This window comes from Astatotilapia calliptera, chromosome 1 (assembly GCF_964374335.1).
Source record: "Astatotilapia calliptera chromosome 1, fAstCal68.1, whole genome shotgun sequence".
Taxonomy (NCBI): Eukaryota; Metazoa; Chordata; class Actinopteri; order Cichliformes; family Cichlidae; genus Astatotilapia; species Astatotilapia calliptera.
The window spans coordinates 26,707,008-26,734,787 of NC_137422.1; the positions used below are offsets into that span (position 1 = coordinate 26,707,008).

Genomic DNA, 27,780 nt, shown 5'->3' on the forward strand with positions numbered 1-27,780 from the left:
CTCCCTGAGCCTGGTTCTGCCAGAGGTTTCTTCCTGTTAAAAGGAAGTTTTCCTTTCCCACCATCACCAAGTGCTTCCTCATAGTAAGTCACGATTGTTGCTTTTGTATTTTTAATATTGTAGGGTGCTTAGCTTGCAATATTAAAGCACTTTGAGGTGACATAAATAACATTGAATTCAAAACACAGGGGGTTAACCAAACAAAAACGGTGCTTAATCCAACAGAAGACCCAGATCCAACAAAGGAGTCCGTATGTACAAGTTTATTAACGCACTGAGAAGTACATTAACAGTTTAAGAAGCATGTAGATGCGACAGGTTCCTGATTGATTTCCATACATACAGTTGATAAAAGTGGCTTAACTGAACATGTGAACCAAACGATCTGCCAATCAAATATTCTGAACCGGTTAAGAACTACATGTTAACACTGGTGTGAAGGATGTGCCCAGCTGAACCTGCATGAGATACACAAGCACATCAAAACGTGACCAGAATTAAAACACATTTAAACGGCTTTTTTCCCCAGCTGTGTGTCTGAGCACAGTTCACTAGTAACCAGGACAGAGTCATATTTTTCTGTTTGTAAAACGTACCTAAAAAAAACTTTTAAATATAGGTTTGATTAGCCAAAAACAAATTATTAAAATTAAAAATATTAAAAATATGCAGCAACGTGATGCATATTTTACCTGCCATCAATCACTAGATGTAAATTCAGGATTAGGTTGGCAGCCGCTTCTTGTACTCAAAGCTAATAGCGTCTTTCTTGCAGGTCACATTTCAATCCTGGCTAAACTTAAATGCCAGTGATCTTACAAACACGCTGTCCTGTTAGTCAAAGAAACAAAAAGAATATCTGCAGAGCAGCATCTCCTTCAAGGTCGGAATCACTTATTTACAGTAGAAAAAATATTTCTATATGTACATACACATGAATGTTTGAGCATTAAAACACTTCTTTCAAAAATTACAACATGTTATCTGCTCCAGAGAAAATTTTAGACCGACTCCAAACTATTAAAGAATTAAGCAGAATTGCAACAGGAAACCAAACTGATGAACTACTCAACTTCAGCTGTAGGATTTGGATCAGTTTAGTTCAACTTTAAGTGTTTCAAACTTTAAGAGAATTCACTGTCAATAACTGCTGAACTTACCGGCCTTAAATTTAGAAAGAAATCTACCTTTGCAAAGTAGGCGAGTTCGGTTTTGAAGTCTCGCTCTCTGATTTGGGGCTTACAGAGCTGATTATGTCAAAATAAAATATGAGCAATTAATAAAAACCAGAAGTAGAAAACTAACTGCAAAAAAACAAAAAATAAAATAAAACAGTCCAGGACTGCCCCTTTTCTAATTAGCAGTTTTTACACTTTCTTACAATCTTATGTACAATCGAAAGAGGACTTAAAATGTGTATGAAATAAACTGACTTTTAAATATAGAAACTTGTGAGATCATAACACAGAAAAGACAATCCTTAAAACCCTGCTTTTAAGATAACATGAAATACTGTAGGGACAAAAAGTAAAAGTGAGGGAATCACTTCATTGTAGCACATCTCTTACAGAGGTCCACATGAAGAGGTCAGCGTAAGGCTGATGCTTGATGTGAAGCTTAAAAAAGAAAAAACAATGTTTGAAACAGGGTTGTGGGGATGATAAAAGAAGAGATGCAGGGTCTATGTTGTCTTCCGAAAGCCTTTGAGGATGGGGTATATGTTTTCAAAAGCGTCGTAGATCTCTCCTCTCACTTTGGCACCTTAAACAAAAACAGGGAGTACAGTAAGTTACAAAAGTTAATTCACAACAATCATTAACAGAGTTTGAAAACTGAATTTAAAATGTTTGCACCCTCACAGAATAACGTCCTCACTATGCACTGTGGCACTTTAACTGTTGTTTGTTTATTATAGATTTATTGTATTATTTTTATCCCGATCCACTTTAAAACAATTTCCTGTTACGAAATCAAAAAAAAAAAAAGCATCTATTGATCAACGTTTAGTACTATTATAGTTTTATATAGTTTTATTATAGATTCATTGGATCATGGGTTCAAGGAGGTTATTTGAAGATATTTTGTTAATTTGATTTTCGCCAACTACACAAATCAACTGACTGGAACTCCCTCAAACTTTATCATTTACGACTGGAGAAGCTATTAAATCAAATCCTTTCTGTCTCTCCGACAGTCAGTATATCATTCGACTGTGCAGAGATTCTGTGTGAAACATTTTCCCAACTACAAAATGTCCAGTTCAGTATCAACTTTAAATGTATCATCAACTCCATGTTTAATTCTTGGACTCGCGATTTCTTTTGTATGGCTCATACATCAAAATAATTTATCTTATTTACGATGAGTGGCAAGGACATGAGGACATTTAGAAAACAAGACTAACAAACTTTAACTTCTCCTCCTGTGTTTAATACACACAAAAGAGAAATGTTTTGTTTTTTAAGCAGACAGGATGGGCTCTTACCTGTGAGTACAACTTTCCCAGACACAAAGATGAGCAGGACAATTCGGGGTTTGATCATTCTGTAAATGAGTCCTGGAAACAGCTCCGGCTCGTAGCTGCAAAACACAAGTCGGTTATTTTAGTTCTTAAAAAGCAAAGAGTACAAAATCATTAACAATCATTTTTAATTTTGCAATTCACATGCTTTCAGTCATTTTAAAACAAACAAAAACTACCTGCTAAACTGCTGATGTGTGAGGACCAATCCCTCCAGCCGAATGGGGAACTTCACATCACAGCTGCCCACCATGTTCTGAATCTTGAAGTCCAGGAACTTGGCGGGAAAACCGAGCTTCTGCACAACACGCGCATATTTTCTGGCTGCTAACCTCGACTGCTCCTCACTAGAAAGATAAATGTCATCGAGAGCCCAGGGGAGCAGTCAAATATTAGTAAAGTAAAGCAGAAAGACTTTTCCCCCCTTTTTTGTAAAAAAAATAAAATAAAAAAATTTAACTGTAATCTGACCTCTTGGCTCCTGTGCAGACCATCTTTCCAGAGCTGAAGATCAGAGCAGTGGTCCTGGGCTCTCGTATTCTCATGATGACAGCAGCAAAACGCTAATGAACGGAGACAGCGAGGCTGACCATTATTACACACGTTACTTTTAAAATACAATAATTTCTGCTTGAATTTGATCCAAGCTGGGATTTTAATTCTATATAGATATTTGAGTTCGGTAGAGGAGACATGTTTAAATATTTATTTTTTAAAAGTGAGTTAAACAGGGGGCTGAAGAAGGAAAGATGTTGAGACTAGAGCTGTGTGCAACTAGTCGACTACAAGAATAAACAAGAACACAAGTCTGTTAACGTGTTTTTTCAGTTTCAAAAGCAGTTTAACTCTCCTCCCACCAGCCATCTCTTACAGCTCTTCTAGAGGTGGTGGCTGACTCAGAAGAAGGCATCCCTGCTTAGACTGCCGCCCCTGAGTCCCACACCCAGATCACAGGCAGAAAATGAACGCTATGGACAGCTGGATGGATTTACAACACCAGATAACCGTTAGTTGTAATATGTAATGACATCACTTTCTGCAATATCTCTATGTGATGAAAAGTTGTAAACAGGGTGGAAATTAGGTAGCTGACAGCTGTGTGTAGTAGTGCAAATCTACACGACCAATCATTGTGCAACAAAATGTACCTAACTGTTTCAGCTGGATCTTAAAAACCCACAGAATATATATATATATATATATATATATATATATATATATATATATAAATAAAGACAGCACACCCTGTCTCTTTTGACCAATTTAGACTAATCAGCTGATGAGTTTCTCTCTCTGGTTTATTATCTAGTACAGTGGATTCCAGAGTGTGCGTCGAAGTAATAACAGAAATTCAGTTTGTAATCACTCACAAGTATTTATAGTTACATATTTGTATTAATGAATTTAATTATATAAAAATGAATTAAAAACTGGAAATATGAGGTAGTTCATTTGTTATATTAATCATTACACTGACCTTAATTTACTCCTCTTGTACTGAAGTTTGTGTCACTTTGCATATGATTGGGTAGCATTAGCAATTTATAGCCAATGGCCTGTGTTGTTTAAGTTTTTGAATACAATTATCAAGGAAATACGCCACTCTGTCTTTTATTTTGATTAGAGTGGATATTTAAGATTTGGGCCCTGTCAGAATTCCTGGTTTTCAAGTGGGCCACAGCACTCTTGACTTTAGGCCTTTCTAGTAAATTAATTACCAGGAACATCCACAATTTGTAATTTGTAGCCTGCAGCCAGTAAAGTCACATCAGTAAGCTGTAGAGCAATAAAAAGCCAAGAGCCTCACCTTTGGGTTGTACTCTGCATTTCTGGCTCTCAGGGCAATGGTCTTCAAATCCAGTTTACAGCCTAAGTTTACAGTAGATACTATATTTCTAAAAGTGAAGGGGAGAAAAGAACAAGAGAAAACAACTGAGTGAAGGACATACAAACAATTAAAAATTTCATTCCCTTAAAGTACAATTTGGTTCAATATATGTGCAGGAATTTCTTTCCTTTTAAAGCAGTTATCACCAAAAATGGGGGTGGGTGGGATGAGATGTGAAACATACTGTAGCTGCGGTACTATGCCAGAGGTTTCTGAAGAAGGGGTGGCCGGCGTGATGGGGGTCATGGGGGTCAGCGGGGTGGTAAAGAGGGGGGTGTTTCCTGGCAGTGCAGTTGTGGTCGAGCCTCCCACTGCCTGGGAGTGGAAAAGTTGAGGGGTCTGCCCTGATGTCCCTGCGAAGGGGAAAAAAAAAAAAAGAAGGTGGTTATTTATGTGTAACCGGAGATTAACTTCCACCACGGCTAAATAAAACCAAGATTTCTCATAATAAATGTGGAAGATAAAAAAATGACAGCTTGTGGAGTACCTGAGCTGGCCTGTTGTGCCTGTTGTTGTGCCTGTTGCTGCTGTTGCTGAGCCTGCTGTTGCCTCTGCTGTTCCTCCAGTATTGACAAACTGTTGGTGTTCTGCACTGGCTGGGGTGTCAGACCAGAGCCATATGGCATCATGGGGCTGAAGAGCGGCATGCCTGGAGTCATGGCTCCCTGCATGGGGATAAAGCAAAAAGAAGGGCGTAATGAAGCAGAAACTAACTAGAGATATAAGACAGTTCCCTCAGTGTTAGTATTCTTGTTTTTAGGTCTGATTCTTCTCTTTACACAAATAAAACGAAAAATCTAAATGACAGCAGTCTCTCCACGGACTTTAAACCCATGAAGAATATGTCGGTTCTGTTGGAAGTACAGCCATTTCCGACCAGTGAAAGAACAGAAAAGATCACAACTGTGACAGCTCAAGGTGTCTTTTTTTCATGAAATAAAGACGTAACTTTAGAAATAAATCATACTTAGTAAGGTTGGATGATATGTAAAATTTTCCAAACGACAATCGTCGGCCCGATAAATAACGATATACAATATATTCACGCAGGTGCAGGCTTTTTGATGTAATGTAATCTGATTTGCGCATTTAGAATTTATATGTTTTGTTTGGGGGGAATAGTTCACTTTCTTTTCTTGTTTGTTTCAGTATTATTACAGCTACTTTTTGGATTATTAGCCAGTATCTCCGTTTCTCTCCCCACCATTGTGTGTGGGTTTTTTTTTTATTTTTTAAAAATATGATTGTTGTTTTTTTCTTCTGAACATAGGCTACTGCCTTTTTCTATTATGAGTTTGAGTTAAATTATTTTTTCCGTTGACTGCTTGTCTTAGCTTTAACCAACATCATTAGCAAACTTACTCATAGGCAAATAAATAAATCATTCTTGTAAAAATGATCGGTGAAAGGCTCAGCCTATCGTCAATAGTCAATATATTGTCCAATCACCCAACCTTAATATTTAATAACACATAAGATGATTTAAGGGGTGTTGACACAGGGAGGAAATTACTCATCATCCATCACTTTGTCGCTAATGGTTCATCACTGGAAAGCAGGCTCCAGTTGCATAAGTAACATACATTCATCAGCAGTATCCCTCATTCTCATTGGGAGTCACTTCAATCAGTCACCTCAAATTTGAGAAACGTAAAACTTTGTGTCCACCCACTTTGCATCACCAACACCTATTTCACCCTGTATCGATTTAAGTCTTTGAATATCCCTGATTGTATATGGTCTTAGGTCATCACAGTAATTCACTTCCTGCAGGGAATGGCTCTAGACCTCTTCCCTTCACCACTGATTTTCAATCCAGTTCTTGTGTAATTTGTTGTAGCATTTCCCCCTCCAGTTTCCCTTTCTTAAGAAAGGCTTCTTGACCATAATTGTTCCACTAAGACCATTTCTGATGAGGCTTCAGTATACAGCAGATGTATGAATGAAGTGAAGCACAAGACACAACACTGGTACATGCCTTGAATTAGGTACCTTTTTAATGCTTTAATGACTCATACGTCATTTTAAGTGGTTTAACAAACAAAAAAGATTTCTATGAAAACAGGGACTGAACTGAAAATGTGGAGAAAAGCACCCATTTTAAGAACTTTAGAAAGCCTGAAGAATTATTGTTTAAGACCACTTCAAAAATAGAAGAAAACGTGGCTCCTTGGATGCATAAATATAAAGAAACAACGGATGGCTAAATCTGTGACTTAATTTTCAAAAAGTCTTAATGATGAAACACAAAGCCCATGTTACCTGAGGGGAAGCCACCAGCCCTTGGAAGGCTGGTATGCTGTTGTTCTGGTCCATCCCTTTAGATTCCCACGTTACTTCACTGCCACCCAGTAGAAGGCAGTAAAAGCGTGATAACTAACCCAGCAGGGCTCTTTAAACCTCCAGCCTACAATGTCAAACACCAGACGCAAACACTGCACTCTTCTTTTTACCCCTGGCAGTAGTGTCTTGGCTGAAAAGATGACAAGAAGCACACTTTACTCAGATAAAACTCAAACAAAGTGGCGTAAACAACATGCAAATGAATGAAACCAAAATCGTGCAGCAGCAAGCGGTGGCGCGAACTCATTTAAATAACTTTAACCTTTTCTAACATTACTTTAACTCTCTCGTTCATATCTTGCCCAGTACATGAGGTGTCCTTTAACCAGTTAAGCGTGCAAAATGCCGCTAATAAAGTTACCAAACATTCCTCGCACAAAATGAAACGTGTAAGCACACGGGCTAGCTGAAGTTAGCATTAGCAAATTTAGCAATCATGAATCTGCAAGCTAAACGTTTAAACATTTCGGATTTATGCGGTAAAAACAACTGCAAATAACTCGAAAATCTGTCCGCATGAACCAGAAAATCATTCTTTAGCTTACAATCAAGATGTCGCTGTTAAAATCAACACACGAACAGCATAAATTCAGCTCTAGCTCCGTAACTACCCCGGACTTGTTCTTGGGCGCTCACGACCTACTTCCGGAAGCTTCTTCTTCTTCCGTCGTGTCACAGTTCACCGCAGACACAGCAAAGATGGCGTCGCTGAGTGACAAATCAGTTTGGGATGAAGTGGAGGATGGGATCGGCGAAGAAGTGTTAAAAATGTCCACAGAGGAGATAGTTCAGCGCACTCGTCTCCTCGACAGCGAGATAAAGATAATGAAGAGCGAAGTGCTGAGAGTAACCCACGAGCTTCAGGCTATGAAGGATAAAATTAAAGAAAACACGGAGAAGATAAAGGTGAACAAAACGCTGCCCTACCTGGTGTCTAACGTGATCGAGCTGCTGGATGTGGACCCCAACGACCAGGAGGAGGACGGGGCTAACGTGGACCTGGACTCCCAGAGAAAAGGAAAGTGCGCAGTTATCAAAACTTCAACCCGGCAGACCTACTTCCTGCCGGTGATCGGGCTGGTGGACGCCGAGAAGCTAAAACCGGGAGACCTCGTAGGTGTTAATAAAGACTCCTACCTGATCCTGGAGACCTTACCAACCGAGTATGACTCCAGAGTCAAGGCCATGGAGGTGGATGAGCGCCCCACAGAGCAGTACAGCGACATTGGAGGTCTGGATAAGCAGATCCAGGAGCTGGTGGAGGCGATAGTGCTGCCGATGAACCACAAGGAGAAGTTTGAAAACCTGGGCATCCAGCCCCCAAAGGGAGTCCTCATGTATGGACCCCCTGGCACCGGGAAGACCCTACTGGCCAGGGCATGTGCCGCTCAAACCAAAGCCACATTCCTGAAGCTTGCAGGTCCACAGCTGGTGCAGATGTTCATTGGAGACGGTGCCAAGCTGGTGAGAGATGCCTTCGCCCTGGCTAAAGAGAAGGCCCCATCCATCATCTTCATAGATGAGTTGGACGCCATTGGAACCAAGAGGTTTGACAGCGAGAAGGCTGGAGACAGGGAGGTGCAGAGGACCATGCTGGAGCTGCTCAACCAGCTGGATGGATTTCAGCCAAACATGCTGGTCAAGGTAAATTTGCCTTTTTACTCTTGAATACAGCAAAAGTGCACCTCAATTCTGCTACCACTTCACTGTTATTTAATGTTCAATACTGATAAAACATTTTAAACTACATCTGAGTAGATCTGAGGCACTTAAAGTGAATTTGTACAACAATTCATTAAGAAAAACGTTAAAATTTCATCAATATCCAAACCCCCACATTAATACTTTTATGATGACTGGAGTTTATTGCAATGATACTGTCTTTATTATTTAGGTGATTGCTGCCACCAACAGAGTGGACATCCTGGATCCTGCCCTGCTCCGTTCAGGTCGTCTGGACAGGAAGATCGAGTTCCCCATGCCAAACGAAGAGGCCAGGGCTCGCATCATGCAAATTCACTCTCGTAAGATGAATGTCAGCCCCGACGTCAACTATGAGGAGCTGGCCCGCTGCACCGACGACTTCAACGGCGCTCAGTGCAAAGCTGTGTGCGTGGAGGCCGGTATGATCGCGCTGCGCCGCGGAGCCACAGAGCTGAACCATGAGGATTACATGGAGGGAATCCTGGAGGTCCAAGCTAAGAAGAAGGCTAACCTTCAGTACTATGCCTGAGGACACTACCTGTGTCTGTGTATTTGTGTGTGAGAGTCTTTGATTACTATTAAAAGCTGTTGAGAAAACACATGTTATGATTTCTCATTATCTTGAGTCAATAAAATAAATAAAATGCCTCGAGTATCTTTTGTTATTTCCGCTAACAATTTTAAAAAAAAATAATGTAAGGGTACCTGGTGCTATTTAGAAGCTGCACATCTGGAATTGCATAGTAGTCATGAATTTATTCTTAACATAAAGCAGTTAAAGTTAAGAATAGATGGCAGGGTTCAACATACAGTTGTGGTCAAAACACACACACACACACACTAATATTTCGTTTAATGTTCTTTAGTAAAAATTCTGGGGAATGGTAGAGTTAATTTATATTGGTTGGTTTCCGGTCTTTTGACTTGGCTGTTAAGCATAGTCCAGAAATTTTCAAAAGGGTTGAGACTGGAGTTTTGGAAAGGCCATTTCAGAAGCTCAGCATCAGCCTGGTTTATCCTTTCCTTAATCAGTTTTAACACGTTTGGGATCATTGTCCAACTGTCTCCAAGTTTCAACTATTTTGCTGTTAATCTAAAGTGAAGTGGAAGAATTTGGAGGTAGTCCTTCATTATTCCAACAATTTTGTACAGTCAACCCCCGTATTACCCGGGGTTAGGGACCACAACTCCCTATGAATATCTGAAATCCACAAATACTCAGTACCCCCTCTAAAAATGCTTATAACTACCTATTTCAATCTTTTCGGAATCTTTGTGTTTGGAATTTGCGCATCTTTTGTTAAGAAAAAAAAAAAATTTGAATGATATTTTGCTGTGTTTACATTAATATTCAAATTTGAAAAGTACATTTTTTATCATAAAAAATGTATTTAGTCAGAAAAATTACATTAAAAATCCATGAAATAATCTGCAAATATTTTGGAGTTGCTTTCCACAGAAAAATCCATGAATACCGAACCCTGGATCGACTGTATACCAAGTGGAAGAAAATGGATGGATCAATGAATACATGCTGGCTGTTCACATTTTAGATTTTCTTTTCCTATACACACACACTTGTTCTGATCACGACATGAGTCATGCTTTTAATTTGACAACCATATAGACACACACTGAGCGCTCCAACTGTTCTACAGCCACACAACCCTTTTATACATCAGCCTACGATGATGATGTCATACATTTCTTTGAAATACTTTTACAAGTACTTAATGTGACAAGCTCAGTTTTTACAATTTGGCCCTTGTCAAAGTTGACCTAACTCATTTTATTGGTTTCAAGCACATCAGTTTCAATAGCTGACTGTTCACTGGGTGCTTCATTTATTTTATTATACAGTCACATGAGATCACTTGGGTTGTACATAGCCAACAAACTAAAATGATTTTAATCCACTGATGATGTGTATGAATTATTTATGCCTACTATGCTAACCGATGGTTCTAAATGGAAAAAGCAAAACAAAACAAAACCAAAAAAACAAACCAATTTTATTATTTAACAAGATATTGTATTAAGATACTGTTTCCATTTGTATTCTTTTGGTCATAAAAGACAGGTCTATCTGAGGTGGAATGTGCAATGAACAAGCAGAGCAGACTTTTAAATTCTTTACATTTATTAAGAATGTAAAAAGAATAGCAGAGAGGATCTCCTTTGAAAACATAATGAAAAATCATAACAGAGGCAGGGTCTAGGTATGGGCGAGTGAAGAACTTACTTCTCAGAATAGGAGTGCTGATCCAGGATCAGCCTGCCAGACCACATAAAAGAGCATGTGAACAGGAGAACTGGAGTATCTGGGAAACAGGGGGAAGGAAACTAGCTCCCCAGTTAGCCACTAAGGTGGCTACTTGAATCAACACTCCTGTTTTGAGAAACCTGACGTAAAGGTGCCAAAGCCATAAAATGAATGTGCACCAAACAGAAAAACTAGAGGCAGATGGAAACAATACGTTTCCTCCTCAGTCTTTCCTCAGAGGTATAGTCTCCTCATTAATGCCCTCCTTAGTGATGACACAGACCCGAAGGGCATCTCCGGTGTAGACATCTCTCTCTGCGGCTGAGATGAAGACGTCTTTGACCAGCTGAACTGCCTTATCCTTAGTCAGAGGAACATGCTCAACACCCTCCATGTTCTTGAAACCAATCTGTGGAGAGAGAGAGAAGACCGAGTCCTGTATTTGTCTGTATTCTCAGAAAAATATGTTTAGTTGATTTTTTGTTTAGAAAGGACCCAAGTACAAAAAAAATCTTGAGTGAGCGAGCGAGAGAAAAAAGGGTCCAGAGACCAGATTAGGCTCCCTTCCACCTGCAGTCTCTGAGCAGGTCCACCCTTACCATCCACCAGGTCACCAGCACCCTGTTTAGAGCTAAGTTCAGGTTTGCCTTTTCTCCTTTATACAGAATGGTTTTTTTTTTTTTCCATATGGCATACCTCAATGCAGGTCTTATAACAGAATAACTGGAAGGTCGAGATTCTGAAACCTAAAATGTGGCTATGAAGTGGTTTGTCATGACTTGGTGGATACTGGGAGGCTAAATAAGCTTAAAAATACACACCCAAGATACAAGCACATGAATATAGTAATGTTAATATGGAAACATCAGGTTAGTACACGCGCGTTTTAAAAAACCTGGTTATCTAGTAGTGGCTGTAGCATGGCGCTGGCTGATCCTCCGGCCTTGTAGGTGTCTCTCTGGTAGGAACCCACTGGGTCAAAGCTGTACACTGCTCCCTTACCTGTATTACAATTACACAATATTACAAACAGAAACAGGATTTTACATACAGTAACACAGTAAAATCTTAATAGTTTTAAACATAACACAAACTAACAGTATGACATAAGAGTAACATTAAAAATAACACCTCACCCAGCACTACACTACACATGAATTATTTTATTTTTTGTAGACTGTCACCTCTTTGGGATCATTGTCGTTTTTTTTTTTGTTTTTTTTGGCGCGCGGGGGAGGGGGGGGGGAGGATGCCCGTTTGTTCTTATTATTTTGTGCATGTTGTCATTAGATTATAGTGGTGGATTAGAGAGAATAATAATAAAGTTCTTAAATATGAACACTAAAGTAAACCTTTTTTGGTTAAAAAAGTGTGATCAGATCAAAACCTCCCTCCTTCTTTGTCTATCCTGCAAGACATTTTCATTTATCAGTTTAACTGAGAGAGTAAAAACGTATTTAACTGTATCCTGTACCTTTTACCGAGTTCATTAGCACAAATTCAGAGTTCAAGACATGCTGTTAAAATCCAGTTAGCCTGCCAAACAGTGGACTGCTCCAAAAATGCCTTTAGAATAAAAGTATGTTGTTTTCTCTGTGATCTTTCCTGACATTTTTACCGGACTAAAAATTCTGAGTGTTAGACTATGTGCCAGGTAAGTTCACACACTAGTGGATGAAGGCTCCCAAGTTCTTGTTACCCATCTTTCATGGCTATGTATGCTAAGAGAGGTCTGATATCCAACTGACTTGATATCTACAATAATTGCTTTTTTAATATATAGACACATTACAGTGGAAATGCTCATCATAGCTTGTCCACTCAAGCTTTAGCTCAATTATTTTACCATGTTAATAAAAGTTGTTTAATGAAGTCTCTTGGCAACTTTTAGTTTGTTTCCCAAAGTTGTTATACAAACTAATGTAGTCTCACAAACTTTATTCACTTAAATGTGTCTTCTGCACAAAAAATAATCTATAACCATAGCAAGAAAAAAAGATCTGCAGCCCAAACACAGTTTAAAAAAAAATGTAGTCATCATAATATCAGCACCCACCCTCTTCATCCAATCCTCCAATGATGTTGTAGACGTAGTAAGGAAAGAATCTTCTGCTGTACAGGATGGTGGACAACATGGCTGCAATGGCTCCGCTGGTCATCGTCTTGTTGTTCGAGTGTTTGTACATCTGAAAGGAGAGAAAGCATTAGAACAGCTGTGTTTTAGCAAGACGATGCTGACTGAGAGTCCTGAAGTGGGTGTGGAGGATAGCCTGTTATATTATCCATCATGCAATGTGAAGTCTTTCTGTACCACTTCACCTTTAGTCTGGCATCAATTATTTTTGTCAGAGTCAGGCAGTCGCCATGGAAACCACTGCAGCCAATTACAGTTGTGTCAGTCCTGCAAGAGGAGAACATTCTGATCAATATATTATTTATCTGGTAGCTTTATCCCCAGAAAACAACAGCTCATTTTTGGCACAAAAAAGAAAAAATGTACACACTATTAAAGGTCTCACGGGGCTCTACCCATAATTCATAACCTGTTGTTTCCCAGTGGCTTCACAGAGAGATGACAGTGCACTTACAGCTTATAGCATTTTGGGGAGTCCCGGCTGTGGATTGAGTAGCCTTCACTCAGCCTGGTGTCTGAGGCTACAATGGCAAAGTCTTCTCCGGCAACAGCCAGTACAGTTCTGAGGAAATACACCACAGAGGTCAGCCTGTTCACCTCACAAGAGCGGAAAAAAGTCTGCTGCACCAGGAAACTGCAAATGGCAGCTACAGGCTACTGATCCGAAACTGAAACTGTAGGTTTAACTAATTTCTAACAAAAATCTGTCGCTCACAATATAACTTTTTTCCACTAAGGTTAGATAAATATATAGGTATACAGTTATATCGCAGACAGGATCAGAAACCTTTCATTAACTCAACAACTGCTTTGTTGACAATTCATTTTCGGAGCGGGTTAGCTTGAGTCCAATGTAAAAGGATGTAAACGTTAGCAAAGAAGCAAGCTAACTACACAGGAATTGAAAATAAGCCCTCACCCTCCGTTGAAGGCGTATGGAGAGAACTTGTGCTCTACTGGACCAGTATAATGATAATCTTTCATCTTCCCAGGATCCCCGAAATGCTGAGAAGAAAGCATAATTGAAGGAAAAGGCCGACGGTGCTGAAGCTTCTTTCAGATAAACTCGCTGTATCACTGCAATATGGCAGCCTCTTCTTTTACGGTCGTCACAACCGAGTCCTCAAAGCGCCTCCGCGTGACAGCGCCTCCACAGGCCGCTCGAAGTAATGCACACCACACGTTTAATGCTTTCACTAGCCAAAAAAATATCTCTGAAATTGAAGAAAGAAAGACAAATTGTAATCGAAAGATCAAATTTGCTCCGTTTTTTTTTTTTTGAAATAAGATACTTCAGAATCTTAAGAGTCTGAATTGACTTGAAGCGCATTTCTTTTTGAGCAATTACAGTTTTAGTTTATTTTAGGCTTGAAATACTGGGGATACTGGCTTCTTGGAACTTTTGTGCATCACTTGCATATTAATGTAAAGAAACAGGAAGAAATTAATAAGAATCTAAAATCAGTTGGAGATTTGACCCATATTAATATACATGGTAATGCCATTAGACAGCTTATAATGTACAAATACTTAGGGGTGCAAATTCATAATGCACTTACCTGGAACATACATGTGAAAAGTATATGTGTCAGAGTTCATCAGCAGCTTCATTTTCACTGGAGACTGAGTTTTTGGGGTCTGCTGCAACACTGTGTCAATTTTTTATAGAACTACTACAAAGTTTGTCTTAAATTTATGGCATCAGCAACTGGTTTGGAAATTTACCACTCAAGATCAAATTTTAATTTGATTAAAACGGCAGGAGAGAAAAAAATCACAGCAACAACACTCCTCAGTCACCAAGATATTTTTGCCTGCTTTTGAGCAGGCTACCAGGATTTTATCCGACCCCTCACACGTCCTGTTCTCAGAGTTTATGAACTCTGGCAGAAGGAACCAAGTCCCCAGTGTAAGTATAACTGTTGTAAACATTATTTGTTCCACTGTCAATTAAACTGATAAATGAGCAGGTCATGAGTGAATGACAGAGAAGTGTCGAGGTTTTTTAAAGTTAGTTGTTTTTTAATTATCACCTATTCTTAAGTCTGTGTGTGACATTTTAGTGCAGCAGTTGCCTGATCCAGGATGATTTTCTCTGGGAGAGTTAAAAAAAAAAAAAAAGTTATCCTGTATGGTGCTGTGGCAGGCCACTTTCTCCAACATGGCTCAGTGGCTGAATCAGATTACTTCAGCCTCATCACACTGCTGAACTGCTGTGAGCATGCATCTCAAATTTATAGTTTCTGCACAAAATACCTAAATTAAAATCACACTTAGCGATAAAAGCACACCTGTTAGTACATACTGAAAATTTTATCAGTAATATATGAACTATGGATGTACTTCTCTATAAATAATGCAATGTACACAATATAACCTTACAGTATTAACTAAATTGCCATCTGTCTATGCGGTGGTAAAGGTGTTTGGCTCTGATATTTAAGAGATAAAATAATGCAATGCTGAACTGAGACAGTTTTTTCTGCTCAGCCTGTGAAAAAAATAAATGGAAAGGTAAAGCAGGAGGACACATGACTGACAGGGGCTCCTTTTAACATCATAAAATACTGATAGAAAAAAAGATAAACTGTTCTTTTTTTTAAAAAAAAAAAAAGCTTTATTTAAAAAAAACAACAAAAAACACATTTAACTTCAATAACCAAAGCATTATATTCAACAACAAATATCCCGTTAACAACCTGCTTATTGCAGGACAGCAGGAAACTTTTCAAGTTAATTGCAGAAACATCAATTAACCATCGAGGTGATGGACGCTAAATTCAATGTAATCACAATTCAATGTAATTACGAGTGGTTCCATTTTTCTGAGACTTTGTTTCGTTAATAAAGACTCACTCCCAAAACTTGAAAACTCCTGCAGCTATGAGGTCTGACAGCCAGTGTCTTTTACATAAGCACCATGTCATTATTCACTTGAATAAGATTTTACTGGCCCGCCTCTGTGAATCACACATTATCAACATACAAACTGTAATTCAAAAGATATAAAAAAAATAAAAACACACCAAAAAAACAAAGACAAAGACAGAATTTTGAGAGAAAAAAAGATCAGCTGTTTCAGTAGTAAAACGATCAAAAGCACCATTTTCCCAGCAAACAAGTTATCACTGCAGCAACATAACGAGGCACAAACTGCACGATTTAACAATGAACAGGCGACACTGTTAGTGGTTTGGTCAAAGGATTCAGTGCAGCAAATCTGGATGGATCCGAGTTCCAGTTTAGCTTCTACATTATTTATGTATGTGGAGGTCATTCTCCCGAGCTGCTCTGTTGAAGGTAATCCCTAATGTGGACACATACATAAGTTAATAAAACCGTAATGCACTGATCGTGTTTATTGGTGGGAATTAATTATGTTTTAAATTATAGGCCTGTAGCAGAAAAGTCTTAGTCTGTATATTAAAGACACACCAAACAGCAACAGCAGGTTAAACATTCAGTTTGGATTTTTTAATATTAGGAAGGAAGCTTCACTACTGTGTTTGCTTTTTTTTTCTTTTTAAATGGATCACAAACTGTGCATTTATCTTTTTCCGTCAAAGCTGTTTGGCCAAACACTTATCTGTCATTTTCCAGTTCCACAGCTTCTAATAGCAGTGCATTTGTCTAGAATGTGATAACAGGATTGTTATGATTAATGGAACCGCTGATCATTTCTGAGCTGACTTGTTCTTTTTGGGTGTTTTAGCTCCTCCTTTCTTCTTGGGCGTGGTGAAATTTTTGTCGCAAACTTCACATATCCAAAGACCTGAGGAGACAGAGAGAATTAATCAAAAACATGAAAAAAACTATACTCAGCTCAAGAAGTGAACTTCCTTTGCAAACCTAAAAATCTGGGATTAAACCTGAAGGTTACTTGGCTAAGCCCCAAATCGTGTTTCGCAGTACAAGCCTCAGGTATTTGTTGGTCTAAAAATCGCCTTTGTAGGTCCATCTACTCACCTGTAGGTATGGAATCCATGCCCACGCAGAAGGTGTGATATCCTCGATCGCACATGTCGCAGAACATCATCTCGTCCTCGTGGTGGGGCTGCTGGCACACGGTGCAGGTCTTACACTCCATGCACTGCCAGCGGTACGTCTGGATCATGCTCACCAGCTCCTCGCTCATATCCAAGCAGGATGGGTGGCCTGAAGTTCACGGACATGTGCAAAGAAGCAGAAGAGCCGGAGAGACACACACGAACCCAGATAAATACATGACACATGGAAAAGACAGGCAAAATACCACCCTGATATTTTACTGACCCCAGTAAGGCATTTATCCACCGACATACTAAAGCCCATCATCTAAAACAGTAATATTTGTGACATTAGAACATTTTCAGGTATAATAAATAAGATGCTGAATTTTTCTACCAATTAAACAGCCTTCATCCAAATACCTGCTAATTCAATTGACAGATGACTTTGAACCACACAAGCTAAACTCTCTTACATACAGTATCATAAACAGTACAAATACTTTAAATCATGCTTACACACAGGTATATAAGGTTAGCCAGCTGTTTAACACTTAACTAAAAGTTTCCTTTTACTAAATATGGAGGTGACTTAATACATGTTAACTGCTGATGACTAACTAGACAATTTGTAGCAAAATACAAACAGATGTGATTAAACTGCCCTCTGGAGTTGAGTGTGTGAACTTACCGCTGTTTTCACACTCGGAGCAGTGAATGAGAGCCTCTGGCTTGCCTTTCTTGTTGGCCTCTTTACCCTTCTGGCAAATGCCACATATATCACTGGGAATGACCTTAGGCTGCAAGGGCAGAATAATGCTATAAAAATCACACACGAGCATCCTGCAGTCATGGGTGTAATTAGAAACAAAACTTTCAATATTTGGTGTCAAAGCTGCATTTAAGGTTTTGGTGAACATAGATTTTATTATGTTTCTTATTTAACTATAAATGTGATCTTTAAATAAAAGTGACCCCAGGATGGCCCTAAAATATCATCTGATCAATCAGCTGCAGCACCACACAAAGTTACCCTTTATGATGTTAAAATGTTCAATAAATTTGAAAAACATTTATACACTCTGACTAATGAATGCTTTGACCCTAACATAACTTCTGTCCTCCCCACGAGTGTGCAAACTCTCTCATGATGACTTATGAATGTGGAAATATGAAGTACCTGACTCATTCCATAGAAAATCAGTGAGTTACCCCCACCTGACCCCCTGAGAATCACCTGATTTTTAATGTAGGAACTTCTAGTAACTTTAGCATATCTAATGACACCATGCAAACTATAAAAATACTGGTGGCTGGCAGTGCTACCCATCAGCCTCCTAGAAGATTTGAGAATCCTATCCTATATAACTCCCCGAACTACAGGCTTTGGACATACACAGGAGTGGGTTAAAAGGATTTTAGCCAGTTGTCAAAATGTAAGAAAATATGGGACCTTTCATATGTTGTAACTTGTTTCGATAAAGTTGACCCCAAAATGCACTTTTTAAAGTTTTTCTCCAGTGTACTATTAGACATCAAATCAAGCATCCAGGGTACCAATGCTTGTTTCTGTTACTTTTTACTCTACATCACAGACAGGGTGAAACTGACATCCCATTATATTATAAGCTTTAGATTTTGACCCCGGTAGTGTTATATTGATTGGGTTGCAGTTCTGAAAGGATCTTAAAGGTCGTTTTAACTCATGTGGATATCTCCTTTACTGAGGAAGCTAAAATGACTCAAAATAGACGACAAATGGCGGCAAATTGCAACCCATAACAATGTACTTTCTAAGGGCATGTAACTGACAGTTTTCACAGTATGAGGATAAAGTTCACCTGACCTTATTAGATATGCTTAAGTTATTGTATAAATACAAACAAACAAACATCAAACCAGCCAATTCTGGGGAGTCAGGTCTTTTCCTGAACTGACTGATTTTACATGGAACGACCACCCTGTGAATTCACCGTCTAGTTCAAAAGATGGCAGAGAGTAAAGAAACAGAAAGAGCAGAAAAAAAGTGGCTCGGGGACATTTAAGTCCAGACATCACACAAATGGACAACCATTTAAAACTTATGAATCTTGATGTAACTGTACAGGAAGCTGAAGAAATAAACATCTGAGGGTAGAGCCACAGCTCTAAAAACAAAAAGTTGAGTAAAAGTCAACTCAGCAAGTATCTAAAGAGGATGAAATTCTTATAAAGATGAACTGAGCTAATGGAAACATCCCATTAATCACATGTAGCCCTTTATTACTATTATTATATTTATTTATCCTTATAAACTCACAGAATTATGTCCAATTACTTCAAATGCCTGAAGATACAGCGTGACATCCATCATTAAAAATATCCCCTGACAGATTAGATTAGACTATACAAAAGGCGTGGCTTACTAATGGTGGCAATCAAAAACTAGAAACAGAGCAGAGAAGAAAACTAAGAGTGAAACAGCAGCAGGAGAAGGAAACGAGAAAAAACTAAGAGTAGTCTCTTGAACTGAGCCCCGCTGATTATGTGTTTGGTCTGGCTGGATTACTGATGTCACCAGTAACATCTATACTGCCATTTAAAACGGACTCTTTAAACGTATTTGTTGGTTGTAGATAAGTCATGCCTGCATTTTGCTTAGGCGGGAAATCTGGGTGGAAACTTACGACACAAAAGGAAACCTTTCTTACCCCTACGCCGTAACTTTAATATTAAGTCATCTGCCTGACAGGTAGTTACATTTCCCAGGAGGTCGGGTTACGTCAGGTTACGTAGAAGATTACAGCGTGGAGTTAAGAGGGGTTTCCGGTTACGTCATATGTTACGGTGAAGCATAATTTTTTAACTTTCACACAGCAAAAATGAATAAGAGCAATCATGACACTTAATCTACTTTCGTTTTTTTATTGCATTATAACTGCTGGATTTACTGTTAATACAATCTACTGATTGATTGTTATGTTAATGCAATTAATGCCAATACAAGTGAACCAGCAGGGCGGTGCCTTGATGTGCAGGCACATTTTTAATCCCAATCTCAAAAAAATATATATATTTTTAGCTCAAGAGTTAATTTTTTTCCTGGTTAAATAACGGTTAATAATAATAATTTACTATCATCCTTATTAACCTGTTGACTCTTGACTGATTGGCTTGCGTCACCTGCATGCATAAGAAGCCAGAGAAGGGAAGGCATGGGGTTCGACTCGCACTATTAATTATTAGTTTGGTTTGGATTTATAAGCAGTCTTGTTTTTAATGTTAGTTTTATTATTTTTGTTTATTAAATGAGGAGAAATGCTGAATCTAACTATTGTGGGGTTGGTTTGCATTGTTACTCTTTCGTTTGCTTTTGCCGGGGCTCCAGTCTCACTTATTTGTGTTTGTTTGCATCTTTAAAATGCTTAAAATGCAGCAGTGTAGTGCGTCACATATTTTAGGTTCCTCTGAGCCACGTATTTAAGGACTGAAACAACGTGTAAGCTACCGAAAGGCTCTAGAGCCAAAGCTTCAGTAGGGTTTTTCTCTTTTACTCACTACACTTACTTTGTTTATATTACGCTAAATATTAAACGTGCAAAACCTGAACAAAAGTCTGCTGTAGAGCCAGGTATTCAACAATCTAATTCCATCTTTGGTGTTCATAATTAGCTTTTATTTGTGAGTTGCTTATAAAACAGCTTTCAAGTGAGGTCACCATTAAGCACTGCATGTCCAGTAGATGGTAGCCAAACCAGAGCGAAGTAACGTTAATCAGCTAGCAGCCTTTCACATGTGGTGACATTTGAAAAACAGTAACAGTCATTTAAAAAAAATCACTCAAACTTTTCATCCACTGGGGAAAAAAATAAATTCTTCATCACTTAACAGGAAGCAGGCATATTTTTACTTAACAAAATGATAGGTCATACTATATCATATACTTTTATTAGCTGACTACCTCTAGTTGATTCTGGCTACCAACATGCCATGCCACATTTGGACGCTCTTATGCAGAAAGTTGTGATGATAAAAATGTCAATTAAAGCAAACTTTAAAAAAAAAAAAACAAACACTGAAAGTCTTAACAGGTCTTACACTATCAAAAGGACCATGCCCACACCACAAAGCTGAGCTGAACTCAACTGGACATACCCAGGTCCATTTTAACATCTGAATAGTCCTATAAAGTTGGATTGGAAAACTACAGACAAATGGAAAGTGCACAATGAGCTGTGGGGAAGCAAAGTGGTGCATTTGCATCAAGTTCAAAGACTTTTAGTTTAAAATGAGGATATTCCACGACTGTGTGTCAGTCTACTTCTAGCTCAGCTCAGCGACAGTGTGAATAAGGTCAGCAAGGCCTCGTCACGCCATGATGACATCACAGGGGCAGGTAATGCCCTTGTCAAAACAGCTGTCTGATACTTATTAACAGTACATCACAGAGTGTATAAACAAAGTATGTTACTTTACCGATACACACTTAAAACAGTAGGGTTAAGTGCCTTCTAGACTTAAGGAGATAAATGTTAAAATTCTTTAGTGTTAACATTAACTACTTTTTAAAAGCAACTACAAACTATATGTGGTTTATATTTTCTATATTAGATTAACAAAATCATTTTATCATTTTTGACCAAAAAGGAAGAAACTAGCAGCCAAAAACATCCACTTACTTGTCTTGGAAGTATTTTTTCTGACAAGTGAGGACAGACAAGAGGTATACTGAAGACGATCAAAAAGCAAAACTTTGTCTTCACCAAAAAAACATAAAATCATCAAAAAAGTGAAAGTGCGGTGAAAGAAACGTGAACTGTTCCTTTAAAAGTTCTTATTGCTCACAGTCTTGTACAAAGAGGAACAAAAAAACGGGGGGGGGGGGGGGGAAGCCACGTGGCAATCCTAAAAACAACAACAACAAAAAACCTGAAGATGGGACTCCCAGTGTGTGTTTGTGTGTGTGTTTGTGTGTTTGTGTGGACCAGGCTGTCCCAGCTGAAAAACTGACAAACTGTAGAAGCTGGAGAAAAAAAGTGAAGAAAGCTAGGGAGGGGTGGCGGGATGGATGGAGTAAGGGAGTGGTAGTAGTAGAAAGAGGAGGAGGGGGTAGAAAAGTGCTGCTGCTGTTGTTGGAGAAGAGTTCAGGTGGTTTTGTCCTCTACCTTGTACCCTGCGGTGGCTTTCTGGGATGCAGAGTGGCGCTGGCTGCCGTCTTTTCCCGTTGTTGATGTCCTGTCTTTGGCCTTGGACTTGTGGCTCTGTCTCCCCACACCCTCCTGGCTCTCCACATCAGATGTGTTGCCGGAAGAACTGTCCTATAGATTAAAAGAATTAAACAGGTGGAGGATCAGTGAAGGACAAATGATATAGCACTGCTGTGCGAGAGAGCATATCCATGACGAGGTAACTGTGATGGAGGTTAGTGACTTTGACATGAGACCTAGGATCAGTCTCACAGTTGGGCATTTCAGACTTCAGTGTGTTACCAAACTGTAATGTGGATCCATTGCTTCACTTTCCTTGCACTGTTTGTGTTAAAAAGCTTAGAAAGGTTTAACTTCTCCCTTCCCAGCCAATCAAATCACTCTGTGAAAATACCCAACAGGGCGATGTAAAATGAAGAGTGAGTAATCACATACAAACATGAGTAAGAGGCAACTAGATTGGCTCATTTATGACTAATGAAAGCTTGGGTAGTTTGCCTTGTGATTAATCAAAATATTCATGGACAGCAGTGACACCTACAATAGAAGTCACTCTTTGTTTTAGTTAACTTTTTGGTTAAAGTAGCATCCAGTTACTCTATACTTCTGATTTTCTTTTTGTGAATATCTGGTTAAATAGAAAATCTATACAATAAACTAAACCTCTTTCATCGGATTAATATTACTCCCATAACAAATTCATATAGCTGTGCACAAAATACTGTCTTACAGATGAGTTCTTGATCTTCTTGTCATCCTTGCCATCCTCAGCGTCGTCTGAGTCAGGCTCTGAGTCCGGTGCAGGAAGCTCTGGATCCAGTGGAGGTTCGAACAGAGCTGTGTTCAGCGGCAAGTACCGCAGCTCATTGGGAGAGTATCTGTCATACATCAAAATAACAGAGGATCAGGGCGAAACCTTTGATACATTGCACCGAACAGTAATTAGAAGTGAAAGTACTTATTTTAGTGGGTGCCGTACTTTTTGTAATAGTCTTGGAACTGTCCTGGTATAAGAGCCACAGGGTAGGGCCCTGTCCTGGTTAGCTCTGGAGCCAGCACCTTAAACCTGCCCTGGGGCACCTGGATGATCTGGGACAACAAAACACAACACATATAAGAAAATTTAAAAAAAAAAAAAAAACCTCAACAACAAAAAAGACAGTTTGTTGTGGCATTCATAAGCCTCTAATCAGCTATAACCACATATACAATTATGTCATTCAATTTTACTTTTTTGACACCTGTGCACCATCTAACAAATTTTGATCTAACCAATGTGAATATATCAGTGTATCACGAGTCATTTTAAACTACATAGTGCCATACACGGATTTTCTCTTTATAGAGAAACATCACAGAGAAAGAAGTAATGATGTTTTAAGAGAAAAACCTGCACCGCTAGGGCATAAAACTGGAGAATTTCCAGTTGAAGTAAGTGAAACAATAGCCTCCAAAGAGGAAGCCAAAAAAAGCTTTGCAAGCTGTTTTTGGTTTTGGGAGACAGACATCCGCTCTGCTTTCTTTTTTTGATAAATGCCTGAAATTTAAATTAAGTCATCTATTGGGCTATTACTAAAACCCTGAAAAAAACAACAACTTTAGTTTGGATTTACATGTGTCTGGAGGTCAAAGTAAGCTCTCCTCTCTTCCATGCGCTCCCTGTTGAAGTTACTGTTGAACTCGGCAGCTTTTTTTGCTGCCTTCTTTATGTACTCGGGGACTTTGCTGGCCTCCACCTTCTGAGGGTTCTGCTGTTGCATTTGCTATGAAAGAATAAAGAATGTTAGAAATATATTTGGAGATGTATGCAGAAGATTTTCATTACACTTTAGATGAAAATAATGTGGCCCTACTTCTACAGGATCTTTTTTTGTTGCTTGTGAACTTACGGAGTACTCTTTTGCTATTCTCTGTCGCTCCCTCTCCTGCAGTATGACAGAATACTCTGAATGTTTAGTGGGATATTCCTTTATCATCAGATCGATCACCTCATCACTCCTCAGAGCTGTCAAACCTGAAGAACAGGAAAGAAACGGAAAGATGTTACCTTCTAATATCACAACTGGAACAGCGGTCGAGTCTGAGTTTGAAGGACTGGTTTCTACCCAGAGTGCATTGTGTCTCAGTGATGACATTCTGTTCACGAAGGTAGAGCTTCTCTTTGTGGGACAAGTCTCTCCTCTCCATATCTAAAAAGAAACAGAAAAGCACAAACCAACACCACCAGTTAATATCTTAGAGTAACTCTTTACAACAAAAAACAGGTAAACACAAAAAAATCTCATTTCTTACCAGGATACTTCCTCTTGAACGATGTGACTCCCAGATACTCGCTGACCTGCTCCTGCAGCATATAGTACTCTCCTGTATCGTCTGGTGGCCATTTGTATTCCGTCAGGTTTTCTGCTGGGAAATACGTCGGACTGGAAAGGAAGGTTGGAGGGACAACAGAGTTTGATGATTGGACAAGATTTTGTAAGATTAATCTTTGCTGATATAGACAAAAAAATCGCCATTGGAAGAACTAAATAGACATCAATACTGACAGTTACAGCTTTTAGGGTTTATCATATACAAGTATATTTTGGGGATATATATTAAAATAAAAAGAATGTGACTGTGGCGGGGCGTGGCCTGCGGTGCCGTGCAGAGGAGGCGGACGCACCTGCACGGCATCCGCAATCACGCCCCGCCGAATTAAATATTGTACTGGGTCCTGTGGTTGTGTTGTTGGTGTTATGTTGAGCTGGAAGCGGGAGGGCTGCAGCTCTGAGTGCGAATGTACAGCAACCGTGTAGGGATTAATAAAAGCATCAAAATGCCACTGGGTCTGCCGTGGTCGTCTACAGTGGTGCCGAAACCCAGGACGGGAGGCACGGCAGATCCAGGAGTGGGCCAGCAGAGGGAGGACCTGGCGAGAATGGTGGCCGAGCTGGCGGCCACGCAGCAGGAGCAGGCGGCGGTGTGGCGCCGCAGGCGGGAAGAGCTGCAGGACCAGACCGAACGCCACCTGCAGAGGATGGAGAATCTGGCGGCGCTGATCCGGTCCTGCCCGACACCACCGCCACCCCCACCGGCGCTCCCCAATGGCGCTGGAGTGGAGGAGATCCAGTCCGTGCAGGCGCCCGTGCCGGCCCCCAGGTTGCGACCAACTAGCACGCAGCCTGCCACAGCGCCTGTCCCCACACCTCGCGTGGGAGCCGCAGGGGCTCTGCAGGGACCGGTGCCCGTTCCTGCGCCTCGGAAGAAGGCGGCGGAGCCGGCAGCGGTGGAGGCGGCGCCCGAGGAGCCGCTCCAGCCGGGAGAGACAACAGTGGAGGCGGCGCCCGAGGAGCTGCTCCAGCCGGTAGAGGCAGCGCCGGAGGCGCAGCGAGGGGAGCTGCTCCAGCCGGCAGCGGTGGAGGTGCAGCGTGAGCTGCTCCCACCGGGAGGGGCGGAGAAGCCGCGGGATAAGTCGGTGGTGCACGTGCTAAGGGAGTCCGCGCCACCGAAGCCCGAGGTTAGCGGGGTGAGCAGAGCGGCCTCACCTCCACCAGAGGCCGGTGCCTGCCGGACATCTGCCCAGCCGCCTGCGAGCTGGGGCGCACGACCGTACCAACAGCGCCGCGTCCACCTGCCACGCGGCCGACCTCCGGACCAGCTTCGCCGACGCTGCTGGGTTCGCAGGCGGCCACCTGAACTCACAACTCCCCGTCGCTTGGCCAGGGCCCGGGGGCGCCGACGGTCCGGGCTGATCCCCTCTCCCGCTCGCGGTGGGGGGAGTACGTTCGGCCGGATGGTTCCCCGGCCTCAGTCGGGCGATGGGGGTATGTGGCGGGGCGTGGCCTGCGGTGCCGTGCAGAGGAGGCGGACGCACCTGCACGGCATCCGCAATCACGCCCCGCCGAATTAAATATTGTACTGGGTCCTGTGGTTGTGTTGTTGGTGTTATGTTGAGCTGGAAGCGGGAGGGCTGCAGCTCTGAGTGCGAATGTACAGCAACCGTGTAGGGATTAATAAAAGCATCAAAATGCCACTGGGTCTGCCGTGGTCGTCTACAGTGACATATGGTAACAACAAATTTTCTGTCCTACTTGGTTGTCAAGAATGCTTGAATTTTATGCCAGTGGATGTTTCTTGCCGAATGCCAAACCAGCTTACCCAAGATCTTGACTTGAGGTATCACAGCTTCGAGAGCTGTCCCCTGAACCCATTCTCCTTCTCTTGGGAGGTTGGCTGCCATCATTGGACACTTCTTCTATGACATCCTCCTTCAGAGGAAAAGAAAAATCAGAATTAATTTTTAACATTACATAATGTGATGTTTGAAAACTCCAGAGCATGAAGTATATCCACAAAGCTTTTAGGAGCTTTCTGATTTTGTATTGGACACTTTTATGACACAGAAATGAATAGAGCCCAAATTCATTTTTGCTTGGTAAACCTGAACCCTAGGACTCATAATTGCAGGATTCATCTTCCTGTTGCTACAACAAATTTTAACATGTGATTCTCCAAGTGGGGGGCCCATCTGACCCACTTGGTTCCTGAAAGAGTTTCCATTCTATCATCGCTTAAGACCAATTTGCCTTGAGAGACCCCACTAGAGGCTCCCAGGATCACTTGGTTGACACCATGTTAATGTGACAATTCATGGAGGGACTACGACACCTCCTAGATGAGTTGTTTCATATTCTAAGATAAGACCCAGGATGTGCTGGAAAGATTACTTCTCTCAGCTGGCCTGGTAACAGCTTAGTATCCCACCAAGAAAAGATAGAAGAGGGGGCCAGGGAGAGAGAGGTCTGGGCATCTCTGCTCAGCCTGCTGTATCCACAAATCAGGCCCACTTAATGGCTGAGCAGTGCATACTTTTACTATTAATGAATCACAGTGTATTTAAACCGAGTGTGATTTTCTGTATATGCTCCACAGGCATGAGATAAAAATCACACACAGTGCACACTACTGCTATTTTAGACATGATAGTATTTCCCGGCCTGATGAAAACTTTTTAAACAACTGCAAAAGTTAACATTCAGAGATTTAGCCAGTTTAATACAGAGGGTTCATTTTGAAACACACTAAAAAATGATTTCAGATAAGGATATTTTCCCTCTTACATCAACACGAAGCTTTATTCAATATTATTGACGGTTAGATTATAGAGTTAGATTATAATTACTTTTTATGCTAAATACAGACCAAAACATGTATGAGTTTACACGCCAGAACTGACTGACAGAAGGAGCACAAATTGTCAAATCACTTATAATATTACGACATTAAACGTCGCGTTTTTACTTAGATCATTCAAAACGTACACAGACCAGATCACTGCAGATACATAAAACGAGGAAATTCAAACCGAACGAGCTAACTAACCAATTACTACACAGCTGAAAACAAAGGAGGGACGCTAATGTGGCTACTGATCATCAATCATGGACTAAAGTGTCCCATAAATGGCCAGTTAGCTATTAGCTCAGGCTATAGCCGTACAGAGCCGAGGGAACTGAGCAAACAGTGACTCGTGTTTTTATTATTAGTATTATTAATATTGTTATGGCGTACAAATGTCACCTTTATGGATTGTGCTCCGGGGGTAGCGGGGTTGCTATCGCAGGGCGGCCTGACGGGGAGCACAGCAGCCATATTTTTTGCTAAATGATTTCTGCAGCTAGGCTAGCATACTAGCTCGTTACTCCTTCGTTGGTGAAGTTTCGCGGCTGTTGGCGAGCGTTGAAACATGGCCGACACCTGCTGGACTGGACGC

General features: G+C 40.5%; 4 protein-coding genes across 4 annotated transcripts; 1 reads left to right on the forward strand and 3 right to left on the reverse strand.

Annotated features, from left to right (window-relative positions):
* Positions 1 to 248: 248 nt before the first annotated feature.
* tbp (TATA box binding protein) lies at positions 249 to 7,438 on the reverse strand. The gene is made up of 9 exons (XM_026170725.2): positions 7,298 to 7,438; positions 6,672 to 6,882; positions 4,897 to 5,074; positions 4,594 to 4,762; positions 4,329 to 4,416; positions 2,993 to 3,084; positions 2,701 to 2,868; positions 2,486 to 2,580; positions 249 to 1,761 (listed from the first exon to the last, which is right to left on the reverse strand). Exons 2-9 carry the CDS (start codon positions 6,723 to 6,725, stop codon positions 1,682 to 1,684), a joined length of 924 nt encoding a protein of 307 aa, XP_026026510.1. The 5' UTR covers positions 6,726 to 6,882; positions 7,298 to 7,438; the 3' UTR covers positions 249 to 1,681.
* Positions 7,405 to 9,103, forward strand: psmc3 (proteasome 26S subunit, ATPase 3). Its single transcript, XM_026170712.2, has 2 exons — positions 7,405 to 8,396; positions 8,647 to 9,103. Exons 1-2 carry the CDS (start codon positions 7,452 to 7,454, stop codon positions 8,983 to 8,985), a joined length of 1,284 nt encoding a protein of 427 aa, XP_026026497.2. The 5' UTR covers positions 7,405 to 7,451; the 3' UTR covers positions 8,986 to 9,103.
* Positions 9,104 to 10,578: 1,475 nt separating this feature from the next.
* Positions 10,579 to 14,138, reverse strand: psmb1 (proteasome 20S subunit beta 1). Its single transcript, XM_026170756.2, has 6 exons — positions 13,773 to 14,138; positions 13,308 to 13,415; positions 13,039 to 13,120; positions 12,776 to 12,905; positions 11,615 to 11,721; positions 10,579 to 11,128 (listed from the first exon to the last, which is right to left on the reverse strand). The coding sequence occupies exons 1-6, from the start codon at positions 13,871 to 13,873 to the stop codon at positions 10,943 to 10,945; spliced, it is 714 nt and encodes a 237-aa protein (XP_026026541.1). The 5' UTR covers positions 13,874 to 14,138; the 3' UTR covers positions 10,579 to 10,942.
* A 1,331-nt stretch (positions 14,139 to 15,469) lies between these two features.
* phf10 (PHD finger protein 10) lies at positions 15,470 to 27,776 on the reverse strand. Its single transcript, XM_026170780.2, has 12 exons — positions 27,588 to 27,776; positions 26,166 to 26,275; positions 24,318 to 24,448; positions 24,131 to 24,214; positions 23,915 to 24,039; positions 23,639 to 23,788; positions 23,005 to 23,114; positions 22,756 to 22,903; positions 21,984 to 22,136; positions 17,531 to 17,639; positions 16,820 to 17,008; positions 15,470 to 16,625 (listed from the first exon to the last, which is right to left on the reverse strand). Exons 1-12 carry the CDS (start codon positions 27,657 to 27,659, stop codon positions 16,528 to 16,530), a joined length of 1,479 nt encoding a protein of 492 aa, XP_026026565.1. The 5' UTR covers positions 27,660 to 27,776; the 3' UTR covers positions 15,470 to 16,527.
* Positions 27,777 to 27,780: the final 4 nt, after the last annotated feature.